General features: G+C 41.9%; 1 protein-coding gene across 1 annotated transcript in view; it reads left to right on the plus strand.

The window, feature by feature from the left end:
• Positions 1 to 18336, plus strand: part of LOC137431195 (sulfotransferase 1B1) — a 139285-nt gene that overhangs the window by 94782 nt on the left and 26167 nt on the right. The window contains exons 2-4 of the mRNA XM_078781637.1: positions 562 to 738; positions 12172 to 12291; positions 16216 to 16313. Coding sequence (XP_078637763.1) covers positions 651 to 738; positions 12172 to 12291; positions 16216 to 16313 — 306 coding nt within the window. The 5' untranslated portion in view covers positions 562 to 650. The remainder of the gene's footprint in view (positions 1 to 561; positions 739 to 12171; positions 12292 to 16215; positions 16314 to 18336) is intronic.

Raw genomic sequence — 18336 nt, forward strand, 5'->3', positions numbered from 1 at the left:
TTGTGCTATTATGTAGCGCTAATGTGTCCTTATTGTTTGCATTTACTTTTAGTTCTCTATAGCTGCAACAGGAGCAGATATCAGCAATCTTGCTTAATGGGGGCGTCTTGCCCCACGCTACCCTACATCAAAACTAAGGTTGCAGATCATTGCATGGCATCTGTTGATGAACTGAAACAATGCATTCAAGAAGCATTTGGCACCATAACACATGTTTTTTTTACATCGGGTTTCACACTGGATGTGGAGAAAAATTATCTTGTGCTGTGATAATGGCGGACGTCATATGGATGCACTCAATATCGAAGGAGGTAAATGTAATTGTTGTATTACTGTAATGGGTTATTACTCATATTATGTATTACTGTTATTACTGCAATATGTTATTACTCCTGGGGCTTATGGCTCACCCTCCAGTATTCCAGGGCACTGTAGCCCCTCCCCCGATTTGCCCCCTTCACACCTCCCCTGTAATGACACAGACATGATTGATTGGACAGATGTCCTCTTCATGTATTCACATTCTTTGTAATTCCTTGTGCTATTTATATATTGTTGCAGGAGATCACAAGCCAGGATCAGTTGGCAAAGGTGCAACTGTTGAAGAATATGACAAACCTAAACTGGTTGTGGCTGATGGATTGTTGGTGATGCCAGGAGCCCTGCAGCACTGGGAAAAGATAATGAGTTTTCAGGCCCGACCTGATGACACCTTCATTGCTTCATATCCCAAATCTGGTGTGTGTCATTTTGGGAACATTCTTTTTTTCGCTGATTTTTTTGTCTATTCTTTTTAACGTTTCGAAAGTGGGGGAGTGGGACAATGGTTTTGTGCAATAAGCAAAGGAATGACCAAACATGGAAAAAGAGGGGAGAAAACAGCAACCTGGAAGTAAGAGGGTTGGGACCTTCACAAAGTGGAACCTCTGTTGATAGGTGGCAAGAAAGGAGCCATTACTGAAAAAAAAACGCATCTAAAAGCTTGTATTGAGTTTGTGAAAAAGCAACTTGTTTATACTGCAGGCATGTGGAGAAACGTTTTGTGGTCAGATGAGACAAAATTAGAAATTTTTGGTCTAAATTTAAAGTGTTACATCTGGTGCAAGCTGAACACTGTACATGACCCAGTGATTATCATCCTAACTGTCAAGCAAGGTGGTGGCAGCATCATGTTATGGGGCTGCTTTTTATCAACAGGAACTGGCAAGCTTGTCAGAACAGAAGGGACAATGGATTGTGCAAAGTACAGGGGAATCCTTGATGAAAACCAGCTTGAGTCGGCCATTAATCTAAAACTGGGTAGGAGATTCACATTTCAGCAGGACAATGATCCGAAGCACAAAGCTAAAGCCACACTGGAGTGGCTGAATAAGAAGAAAATAAATGTTATTGAGTGGCCCAGTCAAAGTCCTGACTTATGCCCAATTGAACATTTGTGGGTGAGAATTGAAGATTTCAGTCCATCGACGATCCACATCAAACTTGGCAGAACTAGAGCAATTTTCACGTGAAGAATGGGCAAATATTTCACCATCTCATAGTGAAAAGCTGGTAGAGACCTACCCAAAAAGACTGATGGCAGTCATTGCTGCAAAAGTACTGACCACCAAATACTAATGACCACTTCAACCAAGTACTGAATGTAGGGGCTGGATACATTTGCAACCAGTAAATTTTGATTTGTACATATTTTTGCAGATATTCCTGTCATGTAACTTCCTTCAACAATAACAGTGTTTAGTTTGATCTCTTCAGTTATGAATAAAAAAATTCATTTTGGAAAAAAATTCTACATAATTCGTAATTCATCTACAGTGCCTTCAGAAAGTATTTCACACCTCTTGAATTTTTCCGATTTTGTTGTTACAGCCTGATTTTTAAACCGATTAAAGTGAGATGCTTTTTTGTCACTGATCTCCACATAATTTCCCATAATGTCAAGGTGGCTTTTTAAAATGTTTACAAATGAATTTTAAAAAGTAATCCAAAAATATCGAATTCCATAAATATTCAACCCGATCAGTCAATACTTTGTAGAAACACATTTGGCAGCGATTACAGCTTCGAGTCTTCTGCTTGTGTCTGTGTCAGCTTTGCACATCTGGATTTGGTGAGTTTCTCCCATTCTTCCTTGCTCATTTGCTCAAGCTCCGTCAAGTTGGATGGGGAGTGTCGGTGAACAGCAATCTTCAAGTCTTTCCACAGATTCTCAATGAGATTCAGGCCTGGGCTTTGGCTGGGCCACTCAAGGACTTTCACATTCTTGTTCTGAAGCCATTCCAGTGTTGCTTTGGCTGTATGCTCGGGGTCATTGTCCTGTTGGAATGTAAATCTTCGCCACAGTTTATTTTTTTTATTTTTTTTTTTGTATACTCAATCGAGGCTCGTGAAAGAGCTGACATTTACTTCACAAACAAATCAACCAAACAAACAAAATATATAAAAAGAGGGAGCGGAAGACAAGAGAATGGGAAGCATGCAAACACTTGAGAGCACACAACATTTAAGAGCAGGGAGATGTGTGGGAGGGAGAGGGCTTGGGGGGAGGAGGCGTGGGAAGGGGGGGGGGGGAGGAGGCGTGGGAAGGGGGGGGGGTGGGAGAAGTATAAAACACAAGGACACCAAGGACTTCCAGGACAGAAGTTGGTATTTCAAAAAGTGAATTGGGGTGAAATTATCGGGGATAGAAAAGATCAAGGTTTTGGATGGGGGAAGATAAGAGATGGTGGTGAACAGCTGTTTTAAAGACCTGGAGGGTGGAGGGATTGAAGAGAGTGAGGGAGTTTGTTCTAGAGGCGGGAGAAAAGAGGAATGAAGGAGTGAAGGTGTTTGTACTCTGAAGCAGGTTTTCCTCAATGATTTGCCTGTATTTGGCTCCATTCATTGTTCCCTCGATCCTTTCAAGTTTTCCAGTTCTTGCCACTGAAAAGCATCCCCATAACGTGATGCTGCCACCACTATGCTTCATGGTAGAGATGGTGTAAGATGGGTGATGAGCAATGCTCAGTTTTTGCCAGATGGAGCACTTTGCATTCAGGTCAAAGAGTTCAATTTTCTTCTCATGAGACCACAGAATCTTTTTCCTCATGCTCTCAGTCTTTCACATGACTTTTTACAAACTCCAGGTGTGCTGTCATGTGCCTTTTTCTGAGGAGTGACTTCTGTCTGGCCACTCTCCCACAAAGCCTCGATTTGTGAAGTGGTGCAGAAACTGTTGTCCTTCAGGTAGATTTTCCCATCTCAGACAAGGAACTCTGCAGTTCTGTCAGAGTGGTCATTGGGTTCTTGGTCATCTCCCTGATAAAGGTCCTTTTTGCCCGGCTGCTCAGTTTTGTCAGACGGCCAGCTCAAGCAAGAGTCTGGGAAGTTCCATATTTTTTCAATTTCCTAATGTTGGAGCTCACTGTGCTCTTGGGAACTTTCAACAATCTAGAAATTGGCTTATTTATACCCTTCCTCAGATCTATGCCTCTTCACAATTCTATCTCAGCCTCCTCACAATTCTATCTCGGAGTTCTACAGACAGTTCCTTGGACTTCATGGTGGAGTTTCTGCTCTGACATGCACTGCCAACTGTGTGACCTTGTATGGAACGTTGCGTTTCTTTCGAAATCATGTCTAATCAATTGAATTGCCCACAGATGGACTCCAATCAAGGTGTAGAGAAATTTCAAGGATAATCAATGGAAATTGGATGCACATGAGCTTCAGTAAGAGTGTCATAGCAAAGGGGTAGAGTGTAGAGGAAGACAGGAAACCAGGTGTAGACTTGGCTTTGGATGCCATACGCAGAGAGTTTGGAGCAAGGTGGGGTGGATGGGAAGCATACTCCGGAGACAGACTTAACAAAGCACCACCAAGTTTCAGAGGGGGGAGACATGTCTGAGAGTTCAATCTTAAGGTTGGACAGATGTTTTCAGGCTCTCCTGAGAGTGTATACACTTGTTGTGGGCTTTATGGAATGATATGAGATTGCCGTTGGTGGACTATGCTTTCCAGGAAGAGGAGGGACGTTGTTTCAGAACAACTCCTTCATCACAGGATGCAGTGTACCATGGGTGGGAAGAAGGGAGGATAACTGAAGATGAGATAGGTTGGAGCTGTGCATAGGAGAGAGCAGGTTTTTGTGGAAAAATTCCCAGGCTGAGTTAATGGCAGCAGAGGTAGATATAGGAGACCAGTCAGGAAGTGAGATGGTTGCTTGGAGTCCTTCCCAAACTGCCTGAGTGGACTGCCAGACTCACCAGTGATGAAGCAGCTCTCTGAAAATAGCCAGTGAGATGTTTACTTTCATAAGCATATGACCAGATAAACCAATTGGCACAGAGTAAAAGCAGGAGACATTTGTGGGGAAGTTTTTCATTGTCATGTCTATAAGGTAGGATTTGCCATTGGGGCAAATCTGGGTCGGAAAGTTCACAGATTGAGGGAGTCCTTTACTGAAGTGCCATGGCTAGTGAGAGAGGTATCAACACCCAGCCAATTTTCATGCTGACAATTGAAATCACCACATACAGTGCATTCAGAAATTATTCAGACCCCTTCACTTTTTCACATTTTATTATGTTGAAGCCTTATGCTGAAATCGTTTAAATTAATTTTTTCCCTCATCAATCTACACTCAATACCCCATAATGACAAAGAGAAAACAGGATTTTAGAAAGTTTTGCAAATTTATTAAAAAGAAAAAACTGAAATATCACATTTACATAAGTATTCAGACCCTTTGCTATGTCACTCGAAATTTAGCTCAGGTGCCTCCCATTTATCTTGATCATCTTTGAGATGTTTCTACACCTTGATTGGAGTCCACCTGTTGTAAATTCAATTGATTGGACATGATTTGGAAAGGCACACACCTGTCTATATAAGGTCTCACAGCTGACAATGCATATCAGAGCAAAAACCAAGCCATGAGGTCGAAGGAACTGCCTGCAGAGCTTAGAGACAGGATTGTGTCGAGGCACAGATCTGGGGAAGCCTATGAAAAAATTTCTGCTGCATTGAAGGTTCCCCAGAGCACAGTGGCCTCCATAATTCTTAAATGGAAGAAGTTTGGAACAACCAGGACTCTTCCTTGAGCTGGCCGCCCCGCCAAACGGAGCAATCGGGGGAGAAGGGCCTTGGTAATAGAGGTGACCAAGAACCCGATGGTCACTCTGGCTGAGCTCCAGAGATCCTGTGTGGAGATGGGAGAAACTTCCAGAAGGACAACCATCACTGCAACACTCCACCGATCTGGGCTTTATGGCAGAGTGGCCAGACGGAAGCCAAACAGTTCAAGCTTGGTTTCATCAGACCACAGAATCTTGTTTCTCACAGTCTGAGAGTCCCTTTGGTGCTTTTTTGCAAACTTCAAGCGGGCTTTCATGTGTCTTTCACTGCGGAGAGGCTTCCATCTGGCCACTCTGACATAAAGCCCAGATCGGTGGAGTGTTGCAGTGATGGTTGTCCTTCTGGAAGTTTCTCCCATCTCCACACAGGATCTCTGGAGCTCAGCCAGAGTGACCATCGGGTTCTTGGTCACCTCTCTTACCAAGGCCCTTCTCCCCCGATTGCTCAGTTTGGCCGGGCAGCCAGCTCTAGGAAGAGTCCTGGTTGTTCCAAACTTCTTCCATTTAAGAATTATGGAGGCCACTGTGCTCTTGGGAACCTTCAATGCAGCAGAAATTTTTTGTAGGCTTCCCCAAATCTGTGCCTCGACACAATCCTGTCTCTGAGCTCTGCAGGCAGTTCCTTCGACCTCATGGCTTGGTTTTTGCCCTGATATGCATTGTCAGCTGTGAGACCTTATATAGACAGGTGTGTGCCTTTCCAAATCATGTCCAATCAATTGAATTTACCACAGGTGGACTCCAAACAGGGTGTAGACACATCTCAAAGATGATCAAGAGAAATGGGAGGCACCTGAGCTAAATTTCAAGTGTCATAGCAAACAGTATGAATACTTATGTCAATGTGATATTTCAGTTTTTTCTTTTTAATAAATTTGCAAAACTTTCTAAAATCCTGTTTTCTCTTTGTCATTATGGGATATTGAGTGTAAATTGATGAGGCAAAAAATGAATTTAAACGATTTCAGCATAAGGCTGCAACATAACTAAATGTGAAAAAAGTGAAGGGGTCTGAATTCTTTCTGAATGCACTGTATGAGGAAGAGAGAGTTCGGATGAATGGTTAAGAGTTTGTCCATCTTCTCTGAGAGAGATGCATATGGAGTTGTCATTGTTTGGAGGATGGTACAACACACAGACAAATAAGAGGTGGGAGCAGAGGCAGAGTCACAGACAAAGGTACTTATGGTGGTTTTGAGGTGCAAGATCAGTACAAGTGTAGTGAGAAATTGATTTGATGTAAAGTAAAACCCCACCGCCAGGGCGGCATTCAGGCCTATCAAATCGGAAGAGACAATAACTGGGGAGAGACACTAAGGATTCAGGGACGTCCTGTAGGTGGAACGATTCAGTTAACCAGATGATGGTAAACTGGTTTATCGGAAGCAGCCAGAATTGACAGATCTTCTACGTTGGAGTGGAGATCTCAGATGTTTGACGTTCACACAGTTAGAGACATGGAAGGAGGCATTGGGAGGGTGGAGGAGAGCGGTGAGGCATTGCGGGGACAGGGTGAGAGGGAAACATTGAGAGGGTGAGGTGAGGAGAGATGCAAAACGGTGGGTGGACATGAAGCTTTGAGAGAGCGTGGTTAGGGGAGATGCCGAAATAGGGAATATGAAGTGGAGGGATGATGTTTCCAAATTGGGCAAACAGAGATAAAGATCATGCAATGTTGAAGATTTTTAGTTGAATACTCAGAGAAAGGTGGTACTGTAGGTGCGGAAGAAGGGGTGGTGAACCAAGCGCTAAGCTAATCGACAGTTTTGCAAAATAGTCTTTGTGAAGAAGCAAAAGAAAAGAAGGGGAATAGATCATAGTGCATAAGAAGAACACGTGCATACCTGAGGGCGAAATAAGAAAAGTGAACATTTTAAAAATGTTTTAAAATGCTTTTAAAGGAACAAGCATTTATATTCAGTGAAGATTGAGTTTGGAGATATTGAGAAAAAGGAGAATAAAGAATAGAGTACAGGAGGTACAGGCAGAAGGAAATTCAAGTGTAATGAGGTTTTTTTTGGTATACAAAGTCGAGTCTCGTATAAGCACGAACACATAAAACACAAAAACATAAACAGAAACACACATGAAACATAATAAAGTGAGCGGAAGACAAGAAGGGAGAGAGAGGGAAGCACAACAACAGGAGAGAACGGGGACATCGGGAGATCTGTGGAAGGGAGAGGGCTGGGGCGGGGTACACGGAATAAAACAAATAGACACTACAAGGACTTTCAGGAAGGAAAACGGAATTTGAAACAGGTGGATTTGGGGTATATTAACAGGGGTAGAAAAGATCAAGGTTTTGGATGGGGGAAGATAAGAGATGGTGGTGAACAGCTGTTTTAAAGACCTGGAGGGAGGAGAGGGATTGAATAGAGTGTGGGAGTTTGCTCCAGAGGTGGAAAAAAGAGGAATGAAAGAGTGAAGGTGAGCAGAGAGTCTTGATTTTGACAGTTTAACCATAAGAGGGTTGCTGGCAGATCTTGGGTGACCTGTAGGAATATTTGGGGGACAGAGCACTGACAGAGCTGGGGGAGCAAGGCTGGATAGGAGTCGGTAGAAGACAGAAAGACCACCTACCTGCCTGCGGTGATAGAGTGAAAGGCCCTCAGAATCAGCTTCATCACGGGAGATACCAATGATCCTGAAAGCTTCTATTTTTTTTCTTTCTTTTTTGTATACAAGATCGAGACTCGTGAAAGAGCTAACATTAATCACACAAAAAGTCAAACCGACACATAAAACACAAAAAATAAGGGGAGCGGTAGACAAGATGGGGAGAGAGGGGGAAGGACACAAACACAACATTTGAGAGCAGGGACATCGGGAGAGAGAAATGTGGGAGGGGGAGGGCTTGGGGGGAGGTGGGAGAGGTATAAAACATATGAACACTGCAAGGACTTCCAGGAAAGAAGTTGGAGTTTCCAAAAAAAAAAAAAAGTATATCTGGGATGAATTAGCGGGGGTCGAAAAGATCAAGGTTTTGGATGGGGGAAGATAAGAGATGGTGGTGAACAGCTGTTTTAAAGACCTGGAGGGAGGAGAGGGATTCAAGGGAGTGGGGGAGTTTGTTCCAGAGGCGGGAGAAAAGGGGAATGAAAGAGTGAAGGTGAGCAGAGAGCCCAGATTTTGTCAGTTTAACCATAAGAGGGTTGCAGGCAGATCTTGTGCGACCTGAAGGAATATTGGGGGGACAGAGCACAGAAAGAGCTAGGGGAGCAAGGCCGGAGAGGAGTCGGTGGAAGACAGAAAGACCACCAACCTGCCTGCGGTGAGTAAATGAAAGGCCCTCGGAGTTAACTTCATTGCAGGAGTTTCCAATGATTCTGAAAATCATTGGAATTTTGGTTTCTACAGCGTGAAGCCGAGGTATGTGTAAGGCAGGAGCACCAGCCCACAGGGGAGAGCAGTTTCCATCAAGCTGCGGAAGAAAGCCTTGTATGTGGTGAGGAGCTCAGAGGTGCCAAGGTTAGAGGGAGGGAAGGGTTACGTGGTATAAAACAAATTAACACTGCTCGGAATTTCAGGAATGAAGTGTTTTGGATTTGGGGTGTATTAACGGGGGTAGAAAATATCAAGGTTTTGGATGGGGGAAGATAAGAGATGGTGGTGAACAGCCGTTTTAAAGACCTGGATGGAGGATTGGGATTGAAGAGAGTGCGGAAGTTTTTCCAGAGGTGGGAAAAAAGAGGAATGAAAGAGTGAAGGTGAGCAGGGAGTCTTGAGAGAAAGAGAGAGAAAGAGTGAAGGTGAGAGAAAGATCGTCATGAAGTGAAAAAATATTGTTTGTTTTTATTTTTTGATGCGAGGAGGGGTATTAGGATAACGTTGAGGAGATATAAATTACAATATTTGGGAAGAAAGAAGCAAATGAGGAACATTAAGACAATAGGGACACACATTTTTCATAGCTGCGATCTGAGTAGTATGCCTTGAAAAACTTGATTCAACAGTTATAGAAATTAAATTTTCAGATGCGAGATATCAATTGAGGTTTTTTTTTTAGCCGCGTCGCAGACGCTGCTCATAGAGTGCCTTCTGCTGTTGTTGTTGTTACCACTGCTTCTTCTTCTTCTTCTTCTTCTTGTTGTTCTTGCAGAGAAGACAAAACCTCGAAGCTCCACCCAATTCTGGGAACCATAGCTCCACCCATTTTGGGAGAGGCTTCATATAAACAAATATCCACCATTTTATTAACTCGCATAGCTTTGAGGCCTGTTTTGTAGGCCCGTGGTGTCTTCCTCTCTCACACAGTTTTCTTTCAAATCAAATTCGATATATCATTTCATTTTTCACAGTCGCTAACATAGTTTTAGACTCGGTTGAAAAAAAACGGGAAGAAAATCCGATGAAAGTTGCCCTTTATAGAACGAAATGAATTCTCAAAGGCCTGTAACTTCAAGTCCATTGAGATTTTTTTTTTTTTTAATCGCGGCATGCTCAGTCATACACCGCTCGAAATAAGAGACGGGAAAATGCCGAGATATATATATTTTGTTTAAATCGTGGCATGCTCAGTCATACACCGCCCGAAATAACAGACGGGAAAATGCCGAGATATCTATCTATAATTCCACTAATCTCTGTCTGTGTGTGTGTGTGTGTGTGTGTGTGTGTATGCGACCGCTGTTTCTCGACAACTACCGGTCCGATATACTTGAAACTTGCCAGGTATATTGCTGGGGACCCGAGGATGTGCCTTTTCAAGGTTTCATATTAATCGGACAAGTAGTTACCGAGCTATGTCCAAAAAACGATTCAACCAATCAGAGAGCAGCGAGCTATCACGTGTGCCGAACGTGCCGAACAGACTCTGCCTCGGACGGCACATTTGAGAGCGTATTCATTTATTTCACGTTGGCAAACTATGTTGGCGTTAAACTATGTTTTAAAACTAATTAAAACTACTTTGCGATTCATCGTAACTGCGATTCGTAACTGCCGTTCGCTTTGGCTTTGCGAATGGACCAAACCATTTCATGTAAATAGAGGGGGGGGATTGTCACCGTACTCGCACGCCGTTCGCTTTGGACCAAACCATTTCATGTAAATAGAGGGGGGGGGGGGATATAATTTTAGATATAGATATAGTACGGGCATGCCCTAGTATTAAAAATTCGTCCATTTGATGACAATCGTCACGATGAAATATTTAATTTATACGTCGTCACAATAATGTGCAGAGAGGAGCATAGCTTCGTTCACGTGTCGCCACATACGGGAAAATGCCGAGATATATATATTTTGTTTAAATCGTGGCATGCTCAGTCATACACCGCCTGAAATAACAGACGGGAAAATGCCGAGATATATTAAAAATTCGTCCATTTGATGACAATCGTCACGATGAAATATTTAATTTATACGTCGACACAATAATGTGGAGAGAGGAGCATAGCTTCGTTCACGTGTCGCTACACACGAGAAATTGCCGAGATATATTTTTTTACAATCACGGCATGGTCAGTCATACACCGCCTGAAATAACAGACGGGAAAATTCCGAGATATATTAAAAATTCGTCGCCACACACTGGAAATTGCCGAGATATATTTTCACTTCGCACAAAAATAACATCAAGTAATCGAATCAATAGGAATGTCCTGTGCTTATAACATCGACGTTATAGGCACAGCTGCATCTAGGCATTGTGTAACATCGACGCGGCTTTTGTTTTAATTAAAACTTTTTGTACTTGTTTTTTAATGGATGCTTTTATGTTTTTTCCAAGTAAATTGTCATTTACGGACATTATTGTCATGTTTATTTCACAGTTCATAGTTGTCGAGATTACAATGTTCAAATGATAGATATGGATTGAGGTTTGTTTGTTTTTTACACATTTTTATTTAACTTCATCTGAACTTTGTTTGTTGTCCCGTTTCAAACTTTGAGGTGTTCGTTTTCTAGGTTTCATACGTCCTAGAGAGCTGAAATTTGGCCCACCGTCCTCTTTTCTGGTACATTTTCATCTATCAAAATCAAATATATAAAAAAATGAAAAAACAGGTTTTAAACTTTAAAAAAATAAAAGTTTGTAGCCCTAAAACATGTTTTTTTCGTTTACTTGTTTAACGGATGCTTTTACAGGTTTCTGTGTACATTTATGGATGCTTTCCGATGGTTCTGTGATTTTATTTTCCAAGTATATCGGCTTCGATGCCCGCCAGCCACACAAAATTTAAGCTTTTCTACATTAATATCAGTTTAACCATAAACTTTCTGCTCACCTTCACTCCTTCATTCCTCTTTTCTCCCGCCTCTGGAACAAACTCCCTCACTCTCTTCAATCCCACTCCACCCTCCAGGTCTTTAAAACAGCTGTTCACCACCATCTCTTATCCTCCCCCATCCAAAACCTTGATCTTTTCTACCCCCGCTAATTTCGGTCCCCTTGTGTTTTATACCTCTCCCCCCCCACCCCTTCCCATGCCTCCTGCCCCCAAGCCCTCTCCCTCCCACACTTCTCCCTGCTCTCAAATGTTGTGGTTGTGTGCTTCCCCTTCTCTCCCCATCTTGTCTTCCGCTCCCTCTTTTTGTATATTTTGTTTGTCTGGTATATTTGTTTGTGAAATAAATGTTAGCTCTTTCACGAGCCTCGATTCAGTATACAAAAAAAAAAAAAAAAAAAAAAAAGTCATTGAATGGTTTAAATGAGTTATATGCGGTATATGCAAGGAATCTGTTCCATAATGAATCATAGGCTTTTAAGCTTTAAAATTGCATCTCCTACTTTTAATTTGCAATTGGTCAATGGCTTTGACAACAATACAAATTTTCATTATGAGCCCTAGGTATCAAAAAGCTACATATGTCAAACAAACAGTTTAAAATGGAGCACCTCGCCACCATTAGAGCATTTAAATTGCATCAGATGGGGCAAGAAATGCGATTTATTGCTCCCAGATTGCCGACTCGATGACAGAAGACATCATTGCATTTTTTCTTCCTTCATCACTGCCCCATTTAGAATCCCATGCAGACACAGGTATCTTTCTTGTCCTTTGATGAACTTATTTGATGCTCAAACGGAGCACATGTCCTTTCATTACAGGCCTGATGTGGACAACCCAAGTGATGAATATGATTAAGCTCCAAGGAGATGTTAAGGCCTACAAAGTCATAAAGTCATTGATTCCCTTCTTGGAATTTTGCAGACCAAATGAAGAACCAGGTTTTTATCTTTGTATATTTTCCCAAGAGTGTTTGCCCTTGACATAATAAGAGATCGTTGCGTGTTAATACCTGGAGGGAGGGGATATTGTAATTGGCTCCGTCTATCCGTCTGTCCATCACACTATCCCCTCTTAAACGATTGTGCAGATTACCACATGGCACAAAGGAGCGAGAGCACTATCATTTTGCCCTAAACCCCGTGGTGTGGTGAAAAGGTCAAACACCAAAAAATTCAATCATGGGTGCATCTTTAATGAAACTTTGTATATGGAATCAACATTGGGGGTGCATGGAATATGGAGCGATTATATTTTTAGATTTGACCTCCAGTTCACGGGCATGGGGTGCAGACTTGTGATCACAGGGGTCCAAAATGGGGGAAAAAACATCTTTTAACCAAAAAAATGTATTGGGTCATTCCTGGTGGACCTTTTTGCCATTTTTTGCCAACATTGTCTTTGGTGGGAAGCATGGGGATTTGTGATGCTGTGCCTTCGACTTCGCTCTAGTTTTGCTTTGTTATCATATTTTTTATTGGTTTTCGTTGAATTTTTATTTTAAGCCCCTACAGCATTGTGTTTCGGGTTGGCTGTTTGGCTGTGCGCCTGTGTGTGCATCTGTCCACCCTTCAGTTATCCGTTTTTTGTTCCCACGATTACTTGCGAACCACTGCAGGGATTTCAACTAAATCTTGCACAAGTGGGGACTGCAATACAAAGACGAATTTATTCGATTTGGGTTCAAAAAGTCAAAGGTCTATAGTCATGTGACTTTTAATTGAAAAGCCTTGTTACCTCTAATTCGTGAACCAATGAAGAGATTTCAACTGATCTTGGGAAATGTATGAGGGGTAATGGAAGCCAGCCAACCAATTACGCATTGTGTTCAAAAAACATCAAAGTTCAAAGGTCATGTGCCCTTTCATTGAAAATCGTTTTGCTATCGCATTAATTTGTAAATGATTAAAAGGATTTCAACCATGCTTGGCACAAGCAAGAACTGGAATACAAATATGAACTGATACAATTTGGGTTAAAGGGGTCAAAGGTCATGTGCCCTTTGAAAATCTTTTTGCAGACTACAACTCGAGTTAGAGGTAGCCAAAGTCTTTTCTCTTGACTTATCTATGTTGTCTGTCTCATGTTCTCACGTGTGACCTTTAGTTAAGAACACATGCAACAATAGGTTGACATTTAACGTGATGTGGGTGGAGACATATCCATCGAAGCATTTGTGTCGATTTCGATTTCCTACTTTTTTGTGCTGTTGTTTTTTATTCATTTAAATGTTTACTTCTGCATTAATTATTTTAACTCGCATGTGCATTTTTCCTGAAATGCCTAAAAACATGTGCTTTGACGATTTGTAACAGGTATTGAAACTGGCTGGTAATCAAGATGCCCTGATGTTAAAAATAACTGACCTTCAACATGGAAAAATGTTATTGAGTTCCTAGATTCTTGAAATTCCCTCACATTGATCCTTCCCACGTCAACTGTGCGTCATGTCCTTTTAAAATGGATTTGCTTTATTGTTGTTTATTTTATTTCTACTTCCATTCTCCTGCCATCTCCTTAATCCCTTTTTTATTTGATATTTTTCTTTCCCTTTCCCTTCCATTCTCTTTATTCAATTCTGCTCTAATTCTGATTTTGAGAATAATAATACAAGGAATAGTGCACATGTGAAAATTAGTATCGCTATATTGTGCATGGTCATAATGTGCGGGATGTGCGGAACATCTGTAAAATGTGACATCAAGTCCTCAACAATCCCCTTCCCCTCCCAGCCCCAAGTCCTCACCCTTCCTTCCCCCCTTTCCAATGCTAAGGCGTCAATCCCTTCCAAACTCCAAGCCTTCATTCCTCCTCCCTACCCCAACCAAAACTCAATAACCCTCCTCCTACCCATCTCAAAGTCCTCATCTCAAAGTCCAAAGTCCGCTCCCCCCCATAGTTCGCAATACTTTCTCTGGAACCTTTCTTAAATAGTGGTGTGGAAGTAAAGAAATTATTTTACAATATATTCAATTATTGTCTTTATAAAAGACAGAATTTATTGCTGCAAAGCATCTTGTAAAATGCTGTGTTTCAAAGATTGCAATGTTAATGTTGCTGCAATGTCAACCTCTTGTGAGAGATAATAGATAACAGAGTCGCTTGCGTGCCAATTGACTGATCAATATCTGATGTTTACTTGTAAAAATCCTTAGTATCAGGATGACAAGGCATGAATTATCATGAATGACAAGGCATGAATGGTATCCATTCATTAACATGAATAGATACCATTCAACAGAGATGTGGCAGTTTATGGGGAAATCAAGTGATTGCCCCATGAACTGCCACATCTCTGTTGAATTGTATATATATTTTTTTTTATACAAGATCGAGGCTCGTGAAAGAGCTAACATTAATCACACAGAAAGACAAACCGACACATAAAACATATAACATGGGGAGCGGTAGACAAGATGGGGCGAGAGGGGGAGGAACACAAACACAACATCTGAGAGCAGGGGCATCGAGAGATCAGTGGGAGGGAGAGGGCTTTGGGGGAGGGGGAGGCATGGGAAGGGGTGGTGGGAGAGGTATAAAACATATGGACACTGCCAGGACTTCCAGGAAGGGGATTCATTCTAATTCTAATACCTAAGGGATTCATTTGAAACCTTCCATCAGAGAGGATAATACTGACCCTGTGTTGTTTAACACCTTTCTCCATACCTACGTATTATTATTATTTTTTTTTTTTTATGGGATTTTCCCCGGCACAAAGCTTACAAGGCCACTCGAGGTGGGGGCTATTAGTAAATGATGCAACCAACTATAAACTGGTATGGCTCGATTGAGTTATTCCACGACAGTGGTGTTTCATTTGATACTCTGATCCTCTGGTACCTGTCGTGACTCCAATGAGCTGATAAAGATATCTGCTAACACCACACACTTATATACTCTTGGATGCATATTATCTGGCCCTAGAGCTTTATCATCCCTTATTTTTTTCAAGCCATTTATTCACTTCCTCAATTCTTAATTGAATCTCTTCTAAAAGGCGTTGCTTATCCATGAGATAGATATTACACTCTCCACTATTGTACGTTCTACTGCCTGTTCCAGTGTACATGTAGAAATAAAAAAAATTAACAAACCTACCGTCTCACCCTCATCGTCCACCAATTTTCCTATTTCTCAGTAGACCCATACTACTTAAAACTCTATCTTTACAGGAGGAGGCACGTATGAGCCAACGTCCAACATTCTCAGACCGAGAACTGCCAGTTTATCCTCTTGCTTATTGTGCCCAAGAGTTTCTCCACTGCTCTGTTTTTAAAACATAGGGGCAATACCCCTGAAGCTCACCTCGTAGAATAAACAGTATACTACACTGGCTAAAGGTATTTTAAACCAATTTCAATGGTTGCTATAAGACAAGGCAGCATGTACGAACCTGGACCCACTATGATCCCCGGTGGACCCCTTTAGACCCCGATTTTTTTTTAATGCCGTAAACAAACTTTAGTCACAACACAACAAATATCATTGGTGCCAAATTTGGTCGCAATCCCATCAGCGGTTTCGGAGAAGAAGTTTCAAGTGTTTACGGAAGGACTGACGGACGGACGACGCGCCATCGCATAATCTCCCCTGAACTTCGTTCCATGTGAGATTTAAAAAAATCATAACTTTTTACAAACATTCCCACAAAATCACCAACAAAATACGATTGATATCACGACACCTCTGCATTTCAAACCCTGAGTGATTTGTCGACATCTTATACAACCTTAAAATATCGTGTACGTAATATACTTCCAACACACTCCTTAATTGATGAGATATTCCACAAGTTAAGTTACTGCTGTTAGATTAGCTAGTTAGGATGAGTGTTACTTTCATTTTCTTTATGTATCCTGCAGCTGTGGAAACGATCAACAATCTGCCTTCACCAAGGGTTATCAACATCCATTCACCAATCTCCCACATTTCCAAATCCATCCTGGAGAAGAAATGCAAGGTAGGACACAAACAATATCATGTGAACCCCAGTCAAAGGAAACTTTCAGGTTTGAAACTTGTCATAGCCAAATCGAAAAACTACCGTACAATACGCAACCTGTCAATGGTCAATATTCTGAAACAATCCAAAGAGGATTTTGAACCATTTTGGATTATCTTTCAACATTATAATGTTTAGCGTTTTATAATACCATGGAACCGCAAAAATGTTTGTAAAATGCTTTTCACCCCTCAGCCCAAATTGGGCTAAGGGGTATTGTCGTCACGGGCGTCGTCCGGGCGTCCATCAACTTTTGGTTTCCGTCAATTTCAAGGAGAACGGCTTGTCCGATTAAATCCATTTTTGCAGTTGTGTTGGGGTTGAGTAGAGGAAGGTTCCTTTCGAAAATGGGTGCGCTGCAATTTTCAATATGGCCGCTATGGCAGCCATCTTGAAATTGGTTTCTGTCAATTTCGAACAGAACGGCTTGTCCGATTAAATCCATGTTTGCAGTGTGTGTTGGGGTTGAGTAGAGGAAGGTGCCTTTCGAAAGTGGGTGCGCTGCGATTTTCAATATGGCCGCCACGGCAGCCATCTTGAAATTGGTTTCTGTCAATTTCGAGCAGAACGGCTTGTCCGATTAAATCCATTTTTGCAGCGTGTGTTGGGGTTGAGTCGAGGAAGGTTCATGGGTGCGCTGCGATTTTCAATATGGCTGCCACAGCACCCATCTTGAAATAGTTTTCCGTTAATTTCAAGCAGAACGGCTTGTCTGATTAAATCCATTTTTGCAGTGTATGTTGGGGTTGAGTAGAGGAAGGTTCCTTTCGAAAATGGGCGTGCTGTGATTTTTAATATGGCCGCCACAGCAGCCATCTTGAAATTGGTTTCCGTCAATTGCGAGCAGAACGGCTTGTCAGATTAAATCCATTTGTGGTGTGTGTTGGGGTTGAGTAGAGGAAGGTTGCTTTCGAAAATGGTTCCGCTGTGATTTTCAAAATGGCCGCCACGGCAGCCATCTTGAAATTGGTTTCCATCAATTTCGAGCAGAATGGCTTGTCCGATTAAATCCATGTTTGCAGTGTGTGTTGGGGTTGAGTAGAGGAAGGTGCCTTTCGAAAATGGGCGCGCTGCGATTTTCAAAATGGCCGCCACGGCAGCCATCTTGAAATTGGTTTCCTTTCAATTTCGAGCAGAACAGCTTGTCCGATTAAATCCATGTTTGCAGTGTGTGTTGGGGTTGAGTAGAGGAAGGTGCCTTTCGAAAATGGGTGCGCTGCGATTTTCAAAATGTCCGCCATGGCAGCCATCTTGAAATTGGTTTCCTTTCAATTTCGAGCAAAATGGCTTGTCCGATTAAATCCATTTTTGCAGTGTGTGTTGGGGTTGAGTAGAGGAAGGTTCCTTTCGAAAATGGGTGAGCTGCGATTTTCAATATGGCCGCCACGGCAGCCATCTTGAAATTGGTTTCCACCATGCATGGACTGAGGGGTTACGCCCACTTTGCGGTGCTATTTATTGGAGGTTTATAAAGATGGGGAAACAATGTATTTTCGGTGTTATTTAATTTTATTTTTATTTATGATTATTTAATTATGGCAGTATGCACTTGGTTATCCCAATGGAACGTTACCAATGGCTGATGTAGAAGAGAACCTAAATTGATATCAAGGGGGTGTGCTTGAAGATCAGATAGTTTCGTGTCAAAATTTTGTGGTGGCAATTTATGGATGCAACAACACAGGGGAAAATGGTTCAGGATTAATTTCTTTCACTCCGCGAAAAATGCTGTGATTATACTAAAGGCCTGGTTATCCAACATTCACCGGGAAATTTTAATTTCAATTGAGCAGAACAAATAAATATGTTGCGCCCATTTTGAATGTGATTGCTAAGAGACAAATGTTGAAGATTCTGGCAAGGATTGGCCACCATGGAGGAATAAACCAACTAAAATCAGATGCCATTCACAGTATTCAACATTGGTGGTAAATATAATGCCAATCCTTGGCAGTGTAATTATGTTGAAAACGCTGAATGA

Source organism: Myxine glutinosa, chromosome 7 (genome assembly GCF_964187855.1).
Source record: "Myxine glutinosa chromosome 7, kmMyxGlut1.1, whole genome shotgun sequence".
NCBI lineage: Eukaryota > Metazoa > Chordata > Myxini > Myxiniformes > Myxinidae > Myxine > Myxine glutinosa.